The 21,062-nt window shown below is 45.0% G+C and overlaps 1 protein-coding gene across 1 annotated transcript in view; it reads left to right on the forward strand.

Annotated features, from left to right (window-relative positions):
- Positions 1 to 1,012: 1,012 nt before the first annotated feature.
- skib (v-ski avian sarcoma viral oncogene homolog b) overlaps positions 1,013 to 21,062 on the forward strand; it is a gene marked incomplete at its 5' end in the record, with an annotated part of 38,915 nt that continues 18,865 nt past the window's right edge. Inside the window, 2 exons of the mRNA XM_084315691.1 lie at positions 1,013 to 1,261; positions 17,797 to 17,847. Of these exons, the coding sequence (XP_084171817.1) occupies positions 1,013 to 1,261; positions 17,797 to 17,847 (300 nt within the window). The remainder of the gene's footprint in view (positions 1,262 to 17,796; positions 17,848 to 21,062) is intronic.

Consider the following 21,062-nt stretch of genomic DNA (forward strand, 5'->3'; position numbering starts at 1 on the left):
AAAACAACAAAGTTTATGAAAGTGCTGTACAAGTCCCACAACATAAGATAAAAAAAAAAAAAAAAATCCTTTATTTTTTTTAATTTTTTTTTGAAGCTTCGAATTAAAATCGAAGCTCGGCCCCGAAGCTTCGATTGCCAAAAAAAGCTTCGAAGGTCAGCCCTACTGTATAGGCTACATTATTCTGTATTTTTCTCAAATAATTACTATAGGCCTATAGCCTATACAAACATGCAACATATTTCTTCAATGAGACATATATATATAGATATAGATATGTCAATAATCAATCCAAAATAAGCTTTTATTGCAACCAACCCATCTGTAATTAAACTTGAAGTCAAACAGTAAAAAATTAATAATAATAATAACAATAATAAAATAATATAAATAGGCCAATAATAATAATAATAATAATAACAACAGCAACACATAACCGTATATATATTACATAATATTAGGGGTGTAACGATGCGAGACGACCTCACAACGATTAATTTCTATTACGATTATTCAGGCAACGATTCAATGCATCATGAAATCTGTTCATTTGACCACGATTCGATTCGATTTGATAAATTCTTTACACATTTTTGATACATTTTCTATCAGTTAATTCCCCCAAAAAAAATTTCTACACAAATGTGGCTGGGGGAACTGATTCACTCAGCATGAATGGACTATAGGTCAATAAGAACATGTATAAAAAAAATAATAAAAAAAAACATGTTAAATTTTTTTCCCTGATTATAATAGATTCTAACATATTCAAATCGATGCAGTTGAATCGTCACATTATAATCGATGCATTTTGAATCATCGATGCATCGTTACACCTACATAATATGTATATATATTATATATATTTGCTGCCATAGTTCATAAGCAAGGTAGCATAATATTGTTGGGTGAAAAAACTTTGAAAACGATTGTGGGTCATGCGCATGCGTGCGCAAGCACAGGACTGCTGGTAGCAGTTAGGTCTGTTATGACCAGAGCCAGAGCTGCTGTAATGCCTCCCATCCCAGCTACCATTGGTGATGTAAGGATCGAAGGTCCATGGGCTGAGACATGGGGCAGAGACCACTTCCTGCACCAAGACAGTGAATGGGGCATTGCAGTGTTTGCCACAGAGGGCAACCTGAGGCAGCTGCAACACTGCAACACATTGTATATGGATGCTACATTCAAGTCGTGCCCACACCCCTACAACCAAGTCTTCACTATACTGGGGGACATTCATGGCTTCATTGTCCCCCTTGTACATGTCCTCATGGAGCACCGCACAACTGGACACTACCGCCAAGTGTTCCAGTCTGTCAAAACTGCAATAAGGAGAATCACCCACCACTAGGGATGCCCCGATCTCGTTTTTTGCCACCGATACCGATCACCGATCGTCGTGAGCCATATCGGCCGATACCGATCCGATACCGATCGGTTTTGATTAAAAGAAATTAAAATTTATTTTATATAAATTTTTTTTTTATTTTTTTTTATAAAATATATATATTATATAATTAGACTTGTACTTGTATTATCTGCGAGACATCGCCACCACGCAACAAGCTCCACTGTCTGTGTGTACTCTAGTAGCCTCCAGCTACGGCCAGGATTCTCCGGAGCTGCAGCTAGACCTATACTCGAGTAGCCTCGAGCAACGGCCAGGATTCTCCGGCGCTGCAGCTGGACCCTAGTATTGGTATAACGTTAAATCACATTCACAAGCCCTCAGCTCGAATACTCATCGAATCAGTGTTATAAGACATTGATATCAGGAGCTATCTGTAGCTACTGCTAGCCGGATATATAACGTTAATACAACGCCTCAGTGAATTATTTAGTTCAATGGGACATTTCGTTTTGAACAGTGAACTAGCTTGCGCTAACGTGAGCTAACAGCTAACAGCTAACAGGTATCATACACTCTACTAGACTTTGTGGAGCGTTTGTTTATGTCAGGAGCTATCGGTAGCTGGCCGGCTAGATACCGTTCGGTTAGACAATGCCTCATCATGTATTAAAATAAAAGTGAATAGTTGACTGGGTCATTTTGTAACGGTAGCTAAGCTAACACGCCGTCCTCCCGTGTCCCGTGTCTCACTAGACTAGACCCGTGTTTACATGCGTACGGGAGGGGCTGGAGGAATGAGCAGACGCCGCACCACCGGTGTCTGAGACAGAACTCAGCGACAGCGTGTGATATCGGGTTTGACGATCGGTGAAAATAAAGCATTATCACCGATCGCATATTTATACTGAATATCGGCCGAAGATCGGTGGCCGATCGATCGGGGCATCCCTACCCACCACCGTTGGCATCCCCGTGAAGTCATCTGTGACTTTGAGCATGCACTGAAAACTGCTCTTCAAACGGAGTTGCCACAGGCCAGAATCGGAGGATGCTGCTTCCATTTCAACCAAGCCTTGTGGAAGAGGGTGCAGGGACTTGGATTGGCCGGTCCATTCCGGAATGACCATCGACTGGCAGCAGTCATCCGCAAGGTGATGGCCTTAGGACGCCTGCCTCTGCCTCTGGTCCAGATCCATTTTGATCTTCTGGTCAACCACAGAAACACCAGGCGCGCCCTGAGGAACCACCCTGAGTTGAACATGAATAACATTTAATAGGCTAATAAGTTATACAATTCTGTGTTTTTGTTCTAGCTTATCATCGTACTCTGAATGATGCTGTCCAAGTGCGCCATCCTTCACTTTGGATGTTCCTTCGCCATGTGAAGGATCAACAAACACTTGCAGAGGAAAAGCTGGGGATGGCAGACAGGGGCGATGCTCCCTGAGTCCCCCAACAAGGCGACGGAAGTGGAGGGAGTTGGAGGCCCGTCTACTGAGGCTGAAAGCACAGTGTAGCCGGTTTCAGGCCTACTCTTGACAGACCCACAATGCTACGACTCTGCGTTGTTTGTTGTGTGCGGACGAATGATAGACAGGCCCGTGATCTTCTCGTTAGCCAAAACTGCGACGTATTTATTACAGATGTTGGTGTCCACAGTCAGGTAAATGAAACAAAAACAATGCATCAGCATTAAGCACCTAATGGCGTCGGTAGCACACACATCTCTTATCAATCACGGATAAACTGCATTAGACATTAGAATAAAACAATAAAAAATAAACAGTTCAAAACACAATCGACCAAAAACATAAACGTTACAACATACCTGTCAGGTAAATGAAACAAAAACAATGCATCAGCATTAAGCACCTATATTTACGTACAACATATGTTTAATATACCTGCTACAACAGTACAATCAGGGCCTCAGACATCTGGCTTCATACTGCAGGGCCGTCAGCCGTAGCGTCTGTAGCACAGTTAGAATACTACCAGCTCGAGCTGTGTGTACAACCCCTCCCCCAATGCTAGCTAACCAATGTACTCACAGAAAAGTCAGCGAAAACGGTTAAATCTCTTTTCAAACAACTGTACAACTGCACATCATTAACATCTAATTACTTTACAAACCCGGTTCATTGTTTGGGACCATATTTACAACATTATCGGCTCTTAGACCAGAAATATATCAAGATAACCAGGAAAAGCCCCTTACCTCTTATCAATCACGGATAAACTGAGGTACAAACCCGAAAACAGATACAATACGTTGCTGCGGGAGGAAGTGACGATTTCAAAATAAAAGATTTAGCTCCCAAAACGATCTTTGGTTACAACCTTAAAAGTGGCAATAAATAATAACAAAGCAATAAAATAAAACGTTAGGGATCATCGAGGAAGCAGCAGAATTCGGCAGACGCGGCTATCGATTCGCGCTATGGCAGCATTTTTCGAGGAAACAGCAGAATTCTGCAGAACACAGGCCCCCCTCACCACGCATTGATAGGCCTACGTGCAAATCTGTTGCACCATCTACACCCTCACACAACTCTGTCGCTTTTTCGGGAGCGGGGAACATAGGATTTTTTTTTTTTTGCGGGAGCGGGGAACATAGGACCCTTTTTATCAGGAGCGGGGAACATAGAACCCGGGGAACATAGGACCCTTTTTATCGGGAGCGGGGAACATAGAACCCGGGGAACATAGGACCCGGGGAACATAGACATCCTCCCTCTACTGTAGTGTAGCTATTGTAGTGTAAGCGTAGTGTAGCTACTGTAGTGTAAGCGTAGTGTAGCTATTGTAGTGTAAGCGTAGTGTAGCTACTGTAGTGTAAGCGTAGTATAGCTTTGGTAAGCTATGTCTCTATGGTGTTCCCCTGTGCAGGTCACCAGCAGCATAATCTTTGTTGAGTTCTGAAAGGGGGGGAAAGCGACACCGTAGCGGCGCACGGCGTGGTGGCAGTTGCTCTCTGAAGGTCCTTCCTATTAGGGTTAGTGGAGTGTCCCCAGTGATTATCATGATAATGGCATCAAATATATTTTCATGGCCAAGACCACTGATTGCACTTGACAAGCCCCCTCTCCTGTCTTTTTTTTGGGGTTTTTGAAGGCATCAAAGGCTCCCGCGCAGAGCTGCCGCAGTGAAAGAATTCACCTCGGAGATTCGCGAAGAGAGCCTCTCAACATATTTGAGTCTGTTTCTTACCCGCACGTTTTGTGTCATGTCAAAGTCTCTTGAGCTCGAAGGAGAAAAAAAGAGGGAGAGAAAGGGAGAGGGAGAGAAAGGGAGAGGGAGAGAAAGGGAGAGGGAGAGGCGGGGGCACAGGTCCCCTCAAGTGAGAGGCTGGAAGTAAAGAACTCTGCTCTCTGTTAGAGGTTGCATCCTACTGCAGTGATTCAGGGGATAGATATGTGGCCTGTGTCTCTTTAAGAGCGCTGGCCTGTCTGCAGAATGCATCAGTCCTGTGGAGCAGACACAGGCCAGGAGGAGGGGGAGGGAGGAGCGTGGAGGCAGAGCGGAGGGAGGGCGGACGGGAGGGAACAGCCGCAGTCTGGGCTTCCAGCCTCCTGGCTAGACTGCTGAAAGTTATTATTGAGTTCCTGTGTAGGGCCTCCCCTCCCTGTGGCCTACTCCTCTCCACTCACTATGAGGGAGACAGGGAGAGAGAGGGAGAGTTGGCGGTCCACCATGCCCTTTTGTAATGACCTTACATGCAACAAATAAATAATAGAACTTAGCTTGATTCCATGTTTTGTTTTGTTATTTGCATAGGGGGGGAAAAGTCTCTGAAAGGCTTGTATGGCGAACCGCACACACAGTATAACAGCCTTACAGCTGCTCCGCGCACAGCAGCTGAAACCCCGGCCTATAGCGCGCTGTTGTCTTAAGTTACAGTATTAGCAGACATGACCTGTTTTTCTTAGGAACGGCCCTAACTAGTCAAGACAAGAAGGTTGATAGTTCACCAATCGCAACGCGGCGAGCTAAATCCTCTTGCTTGGCGTGTTAAGTGATGAGCAGGATTCAAGGACAGGGGAAGGAAGAGGCGCGGTGGCGCTCTGATCTCTTTCAAATAACTTCCACTTTTACGACATACGACACGGCTGTTAACTGGGGGAGAAAAACGTGACCTCGAAAAATGATCGCGAGCGGCGAGGAGGAATCGACAACCGCCATCGCTGTTGTTTCTCCTCGTAAAAACTGTATCTCGAGCATTTCCGAGAGATTGAAGCGACAAACCCTCAAACAAACAGCTGTGTTATCTCTAGACAGCCTCGTTACACGACGAAGACTAATCTTACTTGAACCGCTGGAGAGACTAGTCGATATTTATAGCAGCGTGGGCTATCCCGCGTAGGGATATAGACGACTCGCGTCGGGACATCTGTGGCTCAATATGCAGTGTCAGGGACACAGATTTGCCAGGCCGGGGGCACGGAGATTACACCGTGGTCTCTTCTTAGACCAGTGTGCCTGCCTCCCTGCGACACTCCACGCTTAATCCCCGGCCCGCCTGCTCCGACTGCCCCTCGCTGGCTGCGTTAGGGGTACAAAGCGCCTGTGTGCTGACCCTCAGAGGGAGCGAGAGAGAGAGCGAGAGGGAGGGAGAGAGAGAGGGAGAGCCCACAGACATTTATGTAACGCTCTGTCCCGTGTGTCTGTCCGGGGCCTGCTGTCGCTGTAAGCTAGTCCATCTCCGCTGACCAGCTCCCCCAGGGTTGGCCAGCTGCTGCCTGGACTACTGTACTGTACTTTCACAGCACTCTGACCTGGATTCAGCGCTGATACCCGGCACCTGGGGCTCAGTGGGAGATTATGATGCCCCCCCCCCCCCCCCCACACACACGCACACACACACACACACGTACACATACGCATACAAACACACATGCACACACATACACATACACACACATGCACACGCACAAACACACGCACACATCCTACGTACCAAGGCACATATGTGGCCTGGTTTATTTCAACATGTGTCTTCATTCATGGTCAGTGCAGTCATCCTGCCTCTGTTTTAAAGCTCTCTTATGGGCAGGGGTTGGGAAAGAGCTGGTCGACAGAGGGGGGAAAACCCTGGCGCTGAAATGGGTATTTTGCGTAGCTCTGTTTGTTGAGTCAGAGCTTAGTCGGGCTCCACTGTTATGCGGTTGCCATGGGGAGAAAAACACAGGCCCCTTCGGATTCAGAGGAGTGCAATAAAATCGTCCAGGAAAAAGACGTTTCCAAGAATCTTTCAGGGTCAAGAAACAGACGGCAAATTGCGGAGCGAATTCGAGAGGTGCTGCGGTTCCCTCAAGCCTCCATTTTAGAGCCGCTCGTATTGGATTTTATGGAGGCTGCGAGACCAGGGCCCTCTCACCCAAATATTCCTGTAAGCAGATCTGTTTTCCTGTTAATGGAGGAGCAGGGTGGGGGGGTGGGGGCAAAGCCAGTGTTTAAGGATGGAATGTGGGATCTGAGGAGCGGATGTTGTGGGTGTTTTTATCCTCTATTTCCCTCAGAGACAATTCCTTGAACAAGTGGAAACAAGTGAAACGCTATTTGATCTCCAGTCAAATGTCACTGTGTACACGTAGTTGCAGTCGGGAGGCCCCTTGTTCGCTCTCGGTCCAATCGCATGTGTCGCGCCGGGGACGAAGCGCGGGGTACACGCCGAAGACTGTAAAAAAACGCAGTGTATTTTGGAAAACGTGTCGGCAGTTACTTGGTAGCGCACTTATAAAACCTGTTAGCTTCCTTGTAATATATTATTTTTCCTGGCACCCAGGAGGTTCAGTTCAGCCACATGTGCTCCTCTCTCGCTCTCATTCTTAATGTTTGCTGTCACTCTGAACGGTCCCATTAGCACTTCTCTGTGTGCGCCGTCCAACCCCGAGAGAAACACCTACTTTCCGAGATTATACGGAGTTAAGGAGAATACGCCCGTTTTCCAAGCCTATGACCTAGATTTGATCAAAGTTACACAACCAAACAAGAATAATTATCACTACCGCACAGCGCCGGATGGCTGCCGACGTTAACCTTGTGAAATCAGTAGACGCTCAGCGCGTGAGCCGCCTCGAATGTTTATTGAAAGGGAGACGCCGGCGGTGGCGTTCCCCCCGGCCTGGTGACCGTAGGAGTCGGCAATTCAACGGAACAGCCAAGAATGAGCCGTCTATAAATTTCCGAAGGATTTATCACCTTTGGTTCAAGCCAATTACCTTCTCCCTTGCCCCTTCCCAGGGCAGACACAGTGTCGGTGAAATGACATCACACGGAACCCTGAGTGAGCAGTGACCCTAACTTCACCTCACCCTCTCACACAGTTTTATGGCCCCCTTTCCCCCCTCCACCCTCCCTGTCCCGTCCCGTCCCTCCCACCCCTACACCTCTTAAACCCTCCCTGGCATTCATCCCCCTTTTTCATCTTTCCAAATAAACCTGCCACCTGCCCTCCCCATCCCTGCCCCATCGTCCCTGCCCTCCTCATCCCTGCTCCATCATCCCTGTCCCATCCCGGTCCCATTGTCCCAACATACCGGCAGTTAAACTGAGAGAGAAAAGAGAGTCCCGGGGAGGAGAAGGAGGGAAGGGGAATCGTCGATAAGTTTTCAATTTCGACACACTACTGAACGTAATTGTTTTCACATTTTTTATTCTGTATTGCGATTGTTACAAACCCCCAATAAATATGAATCGTCACTCTGCATAGAACAAGAAAACGTCATGTGATACATTGCCTCCGTCATTGCAGCCTCAATGGAGCTCAACTCCACCTGAAACATTCCACGTTTAGTCATTTTGCATCAATAATACATTGAGTTGTTTCTCCCTTTAGAGGCTGAATGCGCTCTCTCTCTCTCTCTCTCTCTCTCTCTCTCTCTCTCTCTCTCTCTCTCTCTCTCTCTCTCTCTCTCTCTCTCTCTCTCTCTCTGAAGCTGAATACTCGTTTGACCCTAGTAGTTAGTGTAGGGGTTGGGACCTTTTTAGCCCCCATGTGAGGCCAGTTGGTTAACATGGCTGCCACTCTGGTCTGTCTCAGAGAATCGAATGGGTCCATCTGGTCTGTCAATTTCTGCGACACCTAAAGGACCCCGACCTGGCCTGGCCTTGGCCTGATCTTTCACACCGTAAGATCGTTAATGCTCGGTCAACGAACGGTCAAAAGTGAAAAGTGAAGGCAAACCGCAGCTCAGCTGACCGATGATCTCCTTCACCGTTTGTAAAATCCCAAAAGATCTGCGCTGTTGGCACCGTGACGGGTCACGCCGCTTTTTTTTAATTTTGTTTATTGTTTATTTGTCTATTGACATTTTCTTGTCCGCTCCCGCTCGCCGCCTGGCAGAGATAGCCCGATCCCGAACAAGTGATCATCATAACCACTTATGGTTTCGGTGGTACGGTTCTCAGTTCGGCAGGCAGGAAATGTGCAGAGAGACACCAGAGACATAACCCGTCTTTTGTTTCTGTCCAGCTGTGTCCTCCAGGAGACATCCTGGTTGATGGATTGGCGGCTTGGGAGAGGAGACAGCACCAGATGATGGGATAAATACATTGTGTGTGAAGGAGAGTAGCACGAGGCGTTCCTCTGAGTCTAGAGGATTTATGGGAACCACATTTTGTTGTCTTCTTGCCTCGAGAATAAATGTCAGGGGTGTAATGCTACACTCGTCTTGAGATTCAATACGAATTTTGATTTGGAGGTTGTGATTTTGTTCAATTTTCTATTCTTTATGGGTTCAAATGTATTCATACTACAGAGCACTAATTCTAAGTTATATATATATATATATATATATTACACTGCTTGATTTGGCTCAGACATATACACATTTAATTTCAAAGTCGTAAACAATGAAAACGAGCCTTAAACATTATGCTAACAGCAGTAGTCATACCATACCACCAGTTAAACTGTACCTTAAACATTATGCTAACAGCAGTAGTCATTCCATACCACCAGTTAAACTGTACCTTAAACATTATGCTAACAGCAGTAGTCATACCATACCACCAGTTAAACTGTACCTTAAACATTATGCTAACAGCAGTAGCCATACCATACCACCAGTTAAACTGTACCTTAAACATTATGCTCACAGCAGTAGTCATACCATACCACCAGTTAAACTGTACCTTAAACATTATGCTAACAGCAGTAGTCATTCCATACCACCAGTTAAACTGTACCTTAAACATTATGCTAACAGCAGTAGTCATACCATACCACCAGTTAAACTGTACCTTAAACATTATGCTAACAGCAGTAGCCATACCATACCACCAGTTAAACTGTACCTTAAACATTATGCTAACAGCAGTAGCCATACCATACCACCAGTTAAACTGTACCTTAAACATTATGCTAACAGCAGTAGTCATACCATACCACCAGTTAACCTGAGAGAGAAAAGAGTGACCCAGGGAGGGGAAGAGAAATGGTCTATCCATTTTACATTTAATATTATAAATATAAAATCATATATATTTTTTACATTTGTATTATATTATATTATATTCTTATTATATTAAATATATTAATATTGTTATATATGAATAATATATGAATATTAGTATTATTATAAATAATCGTCTCTGCATAGAACAAGAAAACGTCATGTGATACATTGCCTCCGTCATTGCAGCCTCAATGGAGCTCAACTCCACCTGAAACATTCCATGTTTTGTAATTTTGCATCAATAATACATTGAGTTGTTTCTCCCTTAGATGCTGAAATTGAATGCTCTCTCTCTCTCTCTCTCTCTCTCTCTCTCTCTCTCTCTCTCTCTCTCTCTGAATACTCGTTTGACCCTAGTAGTTAGTGTAGGGGTTGGGACCTTTTTAGCCCCCATGTGAGGCCAGTTGGTTAACATGGCTGCCACTCTCGTCTGTCTCAGAGAATCGAATGGGTCCATCTGGTCTGTCAATTTCTGCGACACCTAAAGGAGAAGACCCCGACCTGGCCTGGCCTTGGCCTGATCTGACCTGCTCTCTCTGTCTCAGGGCACTTTCACACCGTAAGATCGTTAATGCTCGGTCATCGAACGGTCAAAAGTGAAAAGGTTGTTTTTGTTTCAGTTTTAATTTGTTTGGTTATGGTTCACATTGACAAATTAACCAAACTTTCTGGACAAAGCCATGTGATCACAAAGGTCAGCCTTTTATTGGACATCATTTTGAATCCTATACCTGCCAACATTAGGCTATGAAAGAAAGGAGATGTTCTGGGGCTTTAAACTTGCAGGAATTTCATTTAGTTGTTTTTCGTCGGAGGCTGACTGCACACAGTCACTGAGGAGTCCTTCGTTTACTCTGGGTTGCCAGGTTGTGCAGGAATAATTATGCATAGTGTATTAAAGAGATTAGACAGTCTCTCAACCTAAATTGGCAATAAAAATCCTAGATTTCATTTGTGTCACTTGTTATGAAATAACACCTGAATTATACATATTCTGTATTTGTTTTGTACCACAACATTATTTGGCAATTTTTTACTTACCAGCAGTGAAAATAATAACCTTATAATGATGAACATTTTTACATTTGGAAATATATGGGAGATTTAAACAAAAACTACAGAGTAAGCTTTGTTAAATGCACGATTCTTAAATGTTACTTGTCCTTGAATGAATGAATGAATGAATGAAAAACTTTATTTAACAGATTGCAGAATGGGTACAATACAGTACGGCTCTATACACACAATTGTTAAGGGGATGCAGACCAGAGAAAGACGTTTGTCTTGTTTACATCAGGGTCCCCCATTTTCAATTAATATTGACATTTATGACATACTCAACATACATGACATTTATGGCATAGGGACATATAGGTATTTAGTACTGATACATTTGTGACATATGCGGTATCCAAATATACAGTACTGTTACTCATAGATCCTGACAGAGTATATACATATGATGGGGAGGGGACTGTACATTAGGAGGGGGTGGGTGGGTGGGTGGGAGAGAAATATACATCCGGTGGTGAGGAGACTGTACATTTGGAGGGGGAGAATATATACATGCGGTGGGGAGGAGAGTGTCTATTAGGAGGGGGTGGGGGGTTTGGACATTTACGGTGGCCAGTTTCGAATTGCAGCCTCCCGTAGGTGCTCTTTAAGGCTGCGATTAGACTTTCGTTTCGTTTTCAGATGAGTTTCGCTTTTCCAGGTCGCAACGTAGCAGTAGGCGAGTCACACTTTCATTTTGTCACCTGAGCACAGTGATGTAGTACACTGCCAAAGCAGTAGGTGGCAGTAGGTGGCGAACATGAAGGCAATTTTCAACCAATCAGAACTTGAATGTGCCAATACACTTCCTGCAAAGAAAATGTCAACAATCCGCCATCTTTAAATGCCTATTTACCCAATGCAGCACTTATTTTTCAGCAAAAGTGTAATAAAAGTGCAATAAACAAAACGGATACATTCACTGTGTGTTCTGCCTCTCATTTGTTGATGAAACAAAACTAACATCAACACAAGTGACCACCAAGAGCGGATAGTTTAGTCTCAAAAAAGATCGGCGATGCATGCATGCTACATGCTAACGTGAATGGAATATGCCAGTATAACAGTATAGCATTGTGGCTAGCAGCTAACATTAGCTCACGTTAACCAGCCAGCACCAAACTGATGATATCGGGAGCTATCAGTAGCTAGATAACATTAGAGACAACGCCTCGTGTATTAAACAAAAGTGAATAGATGACTGGGCCATTTTTTTAATGCTTGTTAAGATTGAAAGAGGAGCTTGAGCTAACAGGGTCTGATAGCTAACGCTAGCTCACGTTAGCCAGCTGCTTATGCAATCGTTAATGCTAGCAGAATGAATGGATGTAAACTTTATTTAACATATCGCAGAATGGGTACAATACAATACGGCTCAATACAAACAATTGTTAAGGGAATGCAGACTGTTGTAGCTTGGACTGGGGTCCTTGTAACAATAACTTGACAACACATGGTAGCTGCAGCTATAGCTCTGTTGTCACCGGACGTGGTGAGAGCACGCAGATGTGGGTATCTACTGCGCATGGGCGTTGAGCAACAACGGCTCCGCGCAGATTACACGACACGTTGTCGGCGAGTTTTTGGCGTTATTCCCAAACGGAAACACAATTTAGCGTTTTCAGTAGGGCCAAAACGTTTCCTGCCAAAACGGCATTTCTATCTAAAACAGCAAACGTATTCAAAAACGTATTCAAACGAGCACAAAAACAGTGTGTGTAACAAGGGTCTAAGAGCGTGGGTAGGGATTCACATTCCTTTACAGCTTTGGGTAGGGCGTTCCACATTGATGTGGCATAATTGCGAAACGTGTTTAGTCCCTTGTTTGAGCCGAATCTGGGTTTAACATGATTTGTTGAGCTTCCTCTGGTGTTGTGGTCGTGGTATTCACTGACCTTTGGGAAGTATTTTGACATGTACATGGGTACCTTAGTCGTATAGTGTATCTTGTAGACCAGGCCCATTGCAAGTTGCTGTACTCTGTCGTCTACTCTAAGCCATCCTAGGTTGTCAAAGTGTGCAGGGGTGAGGTGGGTTATAGGGGTAAGGTCAAGTAGTAGTCTGACTAGTTTGTTTTGTGATGTTTGTAATCTTGTTTTTAGCGCCTTTGAGGTGCTTTGGTACCATGAGGTGCAAGCATAGTCGTAGTACCCTTGAATGAGTGTTCCTGCCAGAGTCTTCAGGGTATTCTTGTTTACCAGAGAGGAGATCCGGTACAAGAATCTAGTTCGTTGGTTGACTTTTTTTATTACATTGGATGCCATTTTGTCACAGGAAAGATTTGCCTCTAGGATGGAACCCAGGTAGGTAATTTCATCTTTCCTTGTGACAATATTGTCACCCACTGTAACTGAGAAGCTGTCTGTCTTGCTGAGTTTATTTGAACCGAAGAGAATGGACTCTGTTTTGCCCATGTGTAATGATAGTTTGTTATCAGCGAGCCATATGCGGATTTTGCCTAGTTCTGAGCTGAGGGTTTTTTCAACCTGCAACTTGTTCTTGTTAGAGACCAGCAGGGCTGAGTTGTCCTCAAACAGGAACAAGTTGCAGTCACAAGCTGATGACATGTCATTTGCATAAATTAGGAACAGTAGCGGCCCTAGTATGCTTCCTTGTGGAACACCACAGCTCACTGTGAGGGGGGGGGGATAGAGTACCGTTTACCTCCACCATCTGTTCTCTCCCCTCCAGGTAGGATTGCATCCAGCTCACTGATAAACTATCAAAACCAATTGCTTTTAGCTTGTCAATCAGAATGGAGTGATTGACAGTGTCGAAGGCCTTTTGTAGGTCCAGCATGACCATGCCGCAGTATTTGCCCGCGTCTACCTCTTGTTTGATGTGGTCGTTCAAGTAGAGAAGGCATGCGTCAGTGGAGTGGGATGTTCTGAAGCCAGATTGGAATTCGTAGATTAGATTTTTTTCCGCTAGGTACTTTTCGACCTGTTCGTAGACTATTTTCTCCATGACTTTCGAGATGGAGGTAAGAATAGAAACAGGGCGGTAGTTATGTTTTTGTAGGTTTATATTGATTTTTTTGTTACTGGGCAGTCCGGTAGAGCGAGAGAGAGAGAGAGAGAGAGAGAGAGAGAGAGAGAGAGAGAGAGAGAGAGAGAGAGAGAGAGAGAGAGAGAGAGAGGAGGAATGGGAGATAGACCGGGGAAGACATTCGGTAAAGATCACCGGGTCCGGGAGTCGAACCCGGGTCGGCCGTGTTGCACCGTAGTGCTGTATGCGGTGCCTGCTTTTGGTTAGTTTCTCACCTCAAAAACAAAGCGCTCCAGGGTTCACTTGGAAGCAGACCAAGACCACCTCAAACAGGTTGAGTTAGATTCTGGTGTTCACGCACTGATCCAAATGAACCGCACCGGTTGGATTCAACCAAACTAAACAAGGCAGATGGGAATGTGTCTTCACTAGCAGTCAGTCCATCATCTGCCTCCCAGGCCTCCTCCTCCTCCTCCTCCTCCTCCTCCTCCTCCTCCTCCTCCTCCTCCTCCTCCTCCTCCTCCTCCTCCTCCTCCCTTCCTGCTGTATATTCATTGTATCTCTGTCCTGTGAGAGGAGGTGGAGAGGGGCCTACTTACTGGCTGGTACCACCAGGTACTATGAGTGATGTATCTGGAGCCGTTACTGTTTGGGTTGTGGAGAGGTTATCCAATGACATTTTAATCGTCTTTCTGCCTTCTTTGCGTCGGCATTAGCAATAATCTGCAGGGGGATTAAAACTCAGGCAGTCAGACACTGGACTCACTGTGTCAATGGCGGCGCAGAGAGGGGGAGAGAGAGAGGGGGGGGGGGAGAGAGGGAGAAGTGTGCTAACTTAGTAGTAGGTCTCTAGGGGATTGGTTAGAATCTAACCGACCAGAAGTGCTAGAATCCCAGAAGAGTCGACTCCTTCATTCCCTACAGACCTAAAGGAACACTCGACTGGAAAGTAAAGCTGATTTGTTTACGCCCATAATCTCCCACGTCCAAAAACGATGAACCGTCTTGTGCAAATCAGTTTGTTTTGAGAGTTATTGAGTTAAAGTGGTAATCCAATCCACAAGATTCTCCTTTCTCTCTTTCAGTTTTTCTTCCTTACTGCTGTTTTTGCACTGCACATAATGCTTTTCATCTTGAAAAGTCATGCCAACAACTACAACAACAACTGAATTGTTTTCTATTTATTCCAAACAAGCCGCTGTTGCTGCTGGTGACATACAAAAAATACATCACTTTGTGCAGGATGAATTTCCTGCGAATGTCCTGAGCAGACACCGGTGTTTAGATGATGCAAATGTAGCGAACGTGAAAGCATTCATGAACCGGGTATTACTAGTGGAGTGGTGTTATATCACTCTGCGGTAGAGAGTAGAAAAACAGACATTTATTTATATGAAAATGTTCAAGATTATTAGCCTACTTGGGATGTGTGATGTCATTACACTGTCACATATTCCAGGAACTATTAAGTGCAGCTCTGGTGAAACTAAATGATGAAAATGGGAATTCATATATATATATATTAAGCTGCAGCGTGTCATGAGATGAGCCTATTTGTTTTAAAGTTTCATTAGGTTTAGCTGCTAATAGGATTCCATGCTGTTTGCATATCAAATCAAATATCCCATTTACAGGCGTCCTCGTCCGTCCAAAGCCATAATGCATCAACGAAAGCTCAGTGTTCAATTTATTTCGAAAATATCTTTCTCCTTCCTTCCCTGCAATAACAGGAAGTGATTCCCTAGATAAGAAGTATATTCGAGTCACTGTGATATAGTTTATATTGCGACTGTTAGCCGACATATTTTAATCATCTAGTGTGTATAGCGGACCACGTGGCATCGTGCAACCTTCAAGCTATAATGGTAGTAACTATATAGTTTATATACTATGTATTTAAGGGACCGTGCCCTTAAACCCACCTCACCCCTGCCCACTTTGACAACCTAGGATGGCTTAGAGTAGACGACAGAGTACAACAACTTGCAATGGGCCTGGTCTACAAGATACACTACACGACCAAGGTACCCATGTACATGTCAAAATACTTCCCAAAGGTCAGTAAATACCACGACCACAACACCAGAGGGAGTTCCACAAATCATGTTAAACACAGATTCGGCTCAAACAAGGGACTAAACACATTTCGCAATTATGCCACATCAATGTGGAACGCCCTACCCAAAGCTGTAAAGGAATGTGAATCACTACCCACTTTCAAAACCACTCTCAAAGAGCACCTACGGGATACTGCAATTCGAAACTGGCCCCTATAAATGTCTAAACCCAACCCCCTCCAATGTACAGTTTCCCCCATCCCGCCTACCCACCCCACCTACCCAACCTCCAATTTACAGTTTCTTCCCCCTCAAATGTATATACTCTCTTTTCAGACTCCTTATTTGTAGATCTGGTATGTCATAAATGTCTAGATGCAACAGTACTGTCTACCTGTATGTCATATATGTTATGATGAATTGAAAATGGGGGACCCTGATGTAAACAAGATGAAAGTCTTTCTCTGGTCTGCATCCCCTTAACAATTGTGTGTATTGAGATGTACTGTATTGTACCCATTCTGCAATCTGTTAATACAATTTTCAATCAATCAATCAATCAATCAGCCCAAAATTATAGTGTCATTTTACAACAACAAACCCTTTCAATGGGAAATGGCTTATGGATAAAGGGGGGAAGTATACACTGAGAAGTAGGTTCCTTTCTAGAGCTCTAGGCTCTAGCCTGCTGCAAACCTCTACAGCAAATGTCAGGGAGTTGTTTTCATGCACAGCGTCACCCTGAGTCCACGCTAGTAATTGGTTTGTAACTTTGTATTAAATCACATTTTTTTGCAAATTTCCAATGACAGGTTTTCCCCTTTTGATTCGTGACGTGTTTCAAAGTTGCGTGACTTCATCTCGAGTAAGAACCGAGTTTGCCCTTTGTGACCATTAAATACAGTGTCAGTATAAAGACTAGGTCGTATCTCTCCCTTCTCCTCTCTCTTCTCTCCTTCACTCCCTCTCTCTCTCTCTCCATCCATCCCTTCTCATCTCTCTCCCTCCCTTCTCCTCTCTCTCTAATCTCTCTCTCTCTCTCCCTCTCTCTCTCTCTCTCTCTCTCTCTCTCTCTCTCTCTCTCTCTCTCTCTCTCTCTCTCTCTCTCTCTCTCTCTCTCTCTCTCGTTAACCCTCCTCCCCTCCGGCCTCCTGGTTAGCACTGCAGCTGCTCCTACATTGTAAGTGTGCTAAATGTGAATAGAAGCATAAAGGCATTGTGTGTGTGTGTGCATGTGCTTGCGCATGTGTGCACGTGCTTGCGTGTGCATGTCTGTTTGAGTATGTGTGTGTGTGTGTGCATGTCTGTTTGTGTGCATGTGTGTGAGAAAGCAAGAGAGGGAGAGAGAGAGAGAGTGTGCGTGCGTGTGAGTGCATGCACGAGTGTATCTGCCCATATCGGTCTCTCTGACCACAGCATTGCTGCGCTGCATGTGCTACATATATAGTGTTGTTCCAGAGCATAGCGTGGTGTACTGTAACTCTTTTAATTCTCCAATTCCACAAGTACAGCACGGGTGGCTCAGACAAGCATCTATAAATACACCCGTCACACAGCCTACGCTTCCTATCCAAAGATAACTCTTGTGAGTCAGAACCATACCAAACATGCCCGTGTTAATGACCTGTAATCTGGGCTGATATCGATGTCACGCGTGTCGTTTCGAGTCGGGATTTCCCCCCCCCCCCCCCCCCCCCCCCCCCTGTCTTTTGAATCGCCAGCGAGTCCTCTCCGCGGTGAGGTCAGCGCCTGCGGGGGAACCATCAACATACTGTGAAAGCCGAGGAAAGAGGGAAGAAAAAGGGGGCGTTTTGTTGTTTTGGTGGCTATATTTGATTTCGCATCCTCTCAATAGCACTCTGTTTCTTTTGTTTGGCGTCGCCAGAGAGACGAGAGGCGGTTCCTGTGCGTCTACACAGGCGTCGGCGACTCGGCGGTAACCGGCCCCTCTCCGTTTGAAGTCATTAGATACCCTGTAATGTTAATGGCCTCCCGGCTCACAGCTCACTTATGGAGTGCTGAAAGCCGCTGGACGCCCCTCGTACTCCCTCCCGGCTATATACAGTACGGTGTGACGGTGTGGTGGTGTGCGTACCGGGCCGTGCCGCTGAGGCGGGGGAGAGGAACAGACGTGGCCCTGGGGGGGCTGCCCGGTCTTCCAGCTCAAACCTCGTCAAAGTCTCAATCCCAAAGACAATTAGGGAAATCCAATCAGGCTTGCTTTGCGTTTAATGCTGCTCTCACGCTAGGTCCTGTGTCTGTCACCGTGTGCAGCCTGTCCAGCCTGTTGCAGCTCAGCTCCTGGCCGGTAATACACGCTCCCCTGTCACCTAGTGGGAGATGTAGTGAAATATGAAGGGTATATAGGGAGGTGTAGTCTGACGTCACTGGTTGTTCCACCCGTATAGGGATTCATTGAAAATGGGGGACCCTGATGTAAACAAGAGAAACGTCTTTCTCTGGTCTGCATCCCCTTAACAATTGTATGCATTGAGCCGTACTGTATTGTACCCATTCTGCAATCTGTTAAATAAAGTTTTCATTCATTCATTCATCATTGGGAAAATGGATTATCGGCTATTGTAACAATTCTGCCGCATGGAAATTGAAAAGCTTCAATTTTTGCACAAAATGAGTTCCCTTCTACCACTAACATTATTGTTTAAGCATTTTTGGTTGAAATAAAGGTAGTTATAAGGTTTTTAATTTGTCGTAAAAAAAAGAACTACACTTACCAGTAGGCAGCCTGTTGTTCAGTAGGCAGCCTGTTCAGTGCTGTCGCCTAATCCACGTCACGGCCAGCTGACGTTAATGTTACCTCGCTAAACGTACTAGACGTTAGCAATGTCTACTGTCGTGAACCATTTTAAATCGGCGCATGTAGAGGAGTTTCGGGAACGAGTAAAATGTGCAGGTCCTCTTCTCAGACCTGTGGTTACACTCTGGGGCAAAGCACTCCACGCATCATGCCGGCTAGCAAGCTACTAACGTTACGTAAAAAAACCAATAACGTTGTAAACTATACACGTACAACGAAACAATGATTTACATTAGTATTTACAGTGATTTAATATGCAGCTAAATAACGTTATGATTTAAATTATAAATACAAATATTAAAAAAAAATTGTGGTTGGCTATAAACTAGTGTTTGGTGAAACAGATATTAGCAACAGATTCAGGGTCAGTTATTTTCCCATTGTACGAATTGTTAAGCTTATGGAATGTAAGGGAAATCTGATCCTAGGTCTGCGACTAAAGCCAGGAGTCTACGCTGTGGTTACATCAGTCAGCAGCGCCAAATGGTAGTGTAGTTTCCCAGTGAACGAAAAGATAAACGTTGTTATTTTGCTACCTTCACGATTAATTGTGAATATTTTCATGTTGAGCTATAGATTGTGGATGAATAAGCACAGAAAGGTACACCATGCAAATGTCCATGCTTTATTTGTTTTAAACGAGACGATTTAGAAATGGGCAATGGGGAAATACATTGCGTTGGACAGAGGGTGGAACACGGAAAAACGAAAATGACGTAACCACTACACCTCCCTATACCGTCGTGGAGCCACGCAAAGTTTGTGGATTTGTACAATAGTCCATCTGGTGTATCTTATAAATTACTCCAAAAGTTGTTCCTTGCAACGAGTATTAAAACACAGTAAAAAAAAAAAAAAAAAGAGGACTGTGACAATTGCATTCAAAGATAAAGACATTAAAAAAACAGGTCACGTTGTAATTTTTTTGTTTGGAAAACAAAACACTGTTATACTATCAAAAAACTACTTTGGCCATATCGTCATGTCATCATATCACTCCACTACCAGCGCCACCGCCACCACCACAGTATGCAGCCACTCGGACACATCGGAGAGCAGGTGAAATGTAAAAAGGGGAAGAAGATAAGCTAAGATTTAGGGAGGGGAAATGAGAGGTTCTATCTCCAGTGCAGAGGGATGGAGTTTCAGGGGATAGTCCAGGAGGAGACACCAAATCAGCTTGTAAACCCAGCTGTTGGGGGAGGCGACCGGGGGAGGTGACCGACGGGGCTTTATAGAAACGATGGGACCTTCTTTCCAATTTAGCGAGAGAGCTGAATAGAGACCTCCATGCCCCCCCCACCCCCCTCTCTTTCCCTCGAGACCACCCACCCACCCCTAAACCACGCATGGAGGTCAAAGCCTCTAGTCCTTCACTTCCCCCCCCTCCCCCCGGTAAAGGCTGTTTACCATGGGCCAGTTGGTGTGCCCTTGAGCCAGGCAGCGCCTGGTACTAAAGCACACTCTGATCATGGGGGGGGATTACAGGCAGGGGTTGTGTGTCTTGTTGTTGTGTACTTCTCTTAAAGCTGCGATACCGCGCAGCGTGCGTCCGTCCGTATTTTGTGACCGCTTGCCCTGAGGGGGTTTATCTTTGGGTCGTGCCAGCTGAACGCCCCTTACTGTGTCGTTTTGTTTTTAGATCATTTCAGTTCTGGTAGTTTGTGCCAGAGAGAGAGTTTAGAAACTTTAGACTCACTTGGTTGTTGGTTTCGTTCACAGCCAATAGGGTGAAAGACAGAAAATTCAAACGCCTGTCTATCAGCAAGGGTTGTGTACATAAAAAAGTGATTTATTCACCCAATGTTTATCGCCTGGAGATATTGTACAATCCATAGCATTCACCTCAACTTTTTTTTTTTTTACATTCATTTCACTGATATTTTGTCGTCCGATTCCCTTCTATTTCATTGATTGGGGAGTGGTTGTATTACATCATTGTTCAATAAACAATTAGTTGTTGATTAGGTCCTTGCTTGAGTGAAATAACATTTCCATCGTTCAATCATGCTCTAATTAGCATAATATTGACAAACTGTGGGTCAGTCTGTTCTGGGAGCAGGTATTGATATGTCTGTACCGCGCCGGGAGCCCCCCCCCCCCCCCCCCCCCCCCTCTCTCCCTCTCTCCCTCTCACTCTCTCTCCCTCTCACTCTCTCTCCCTCTCTCTGCGATTCTCCTGCCATGCCACCATTAAAATAGCATGGGCTTATCCCGGCATTACCACGCCATTATATGGGGAGTAATTAAAAGATAAAGCATGTCTGCTTTCGCCCGAACGCCATTAGAACCCTGTTCTGTTTAGCCTACAGGTTTTGCTTTGAAATGGTCTC

Source organism: Notolepis coatsorum (assembly GCF_963971535.1).
Source record: "Notolepis coatsorum genome assembly, chromosome: 6".
Taxonomy (NCBI): Eukaryota; Metazoa; Chordata; class Actinopteri; order Aulopiformes; family Paralepididae; genus Notolepis; species Notolepis coatsorum.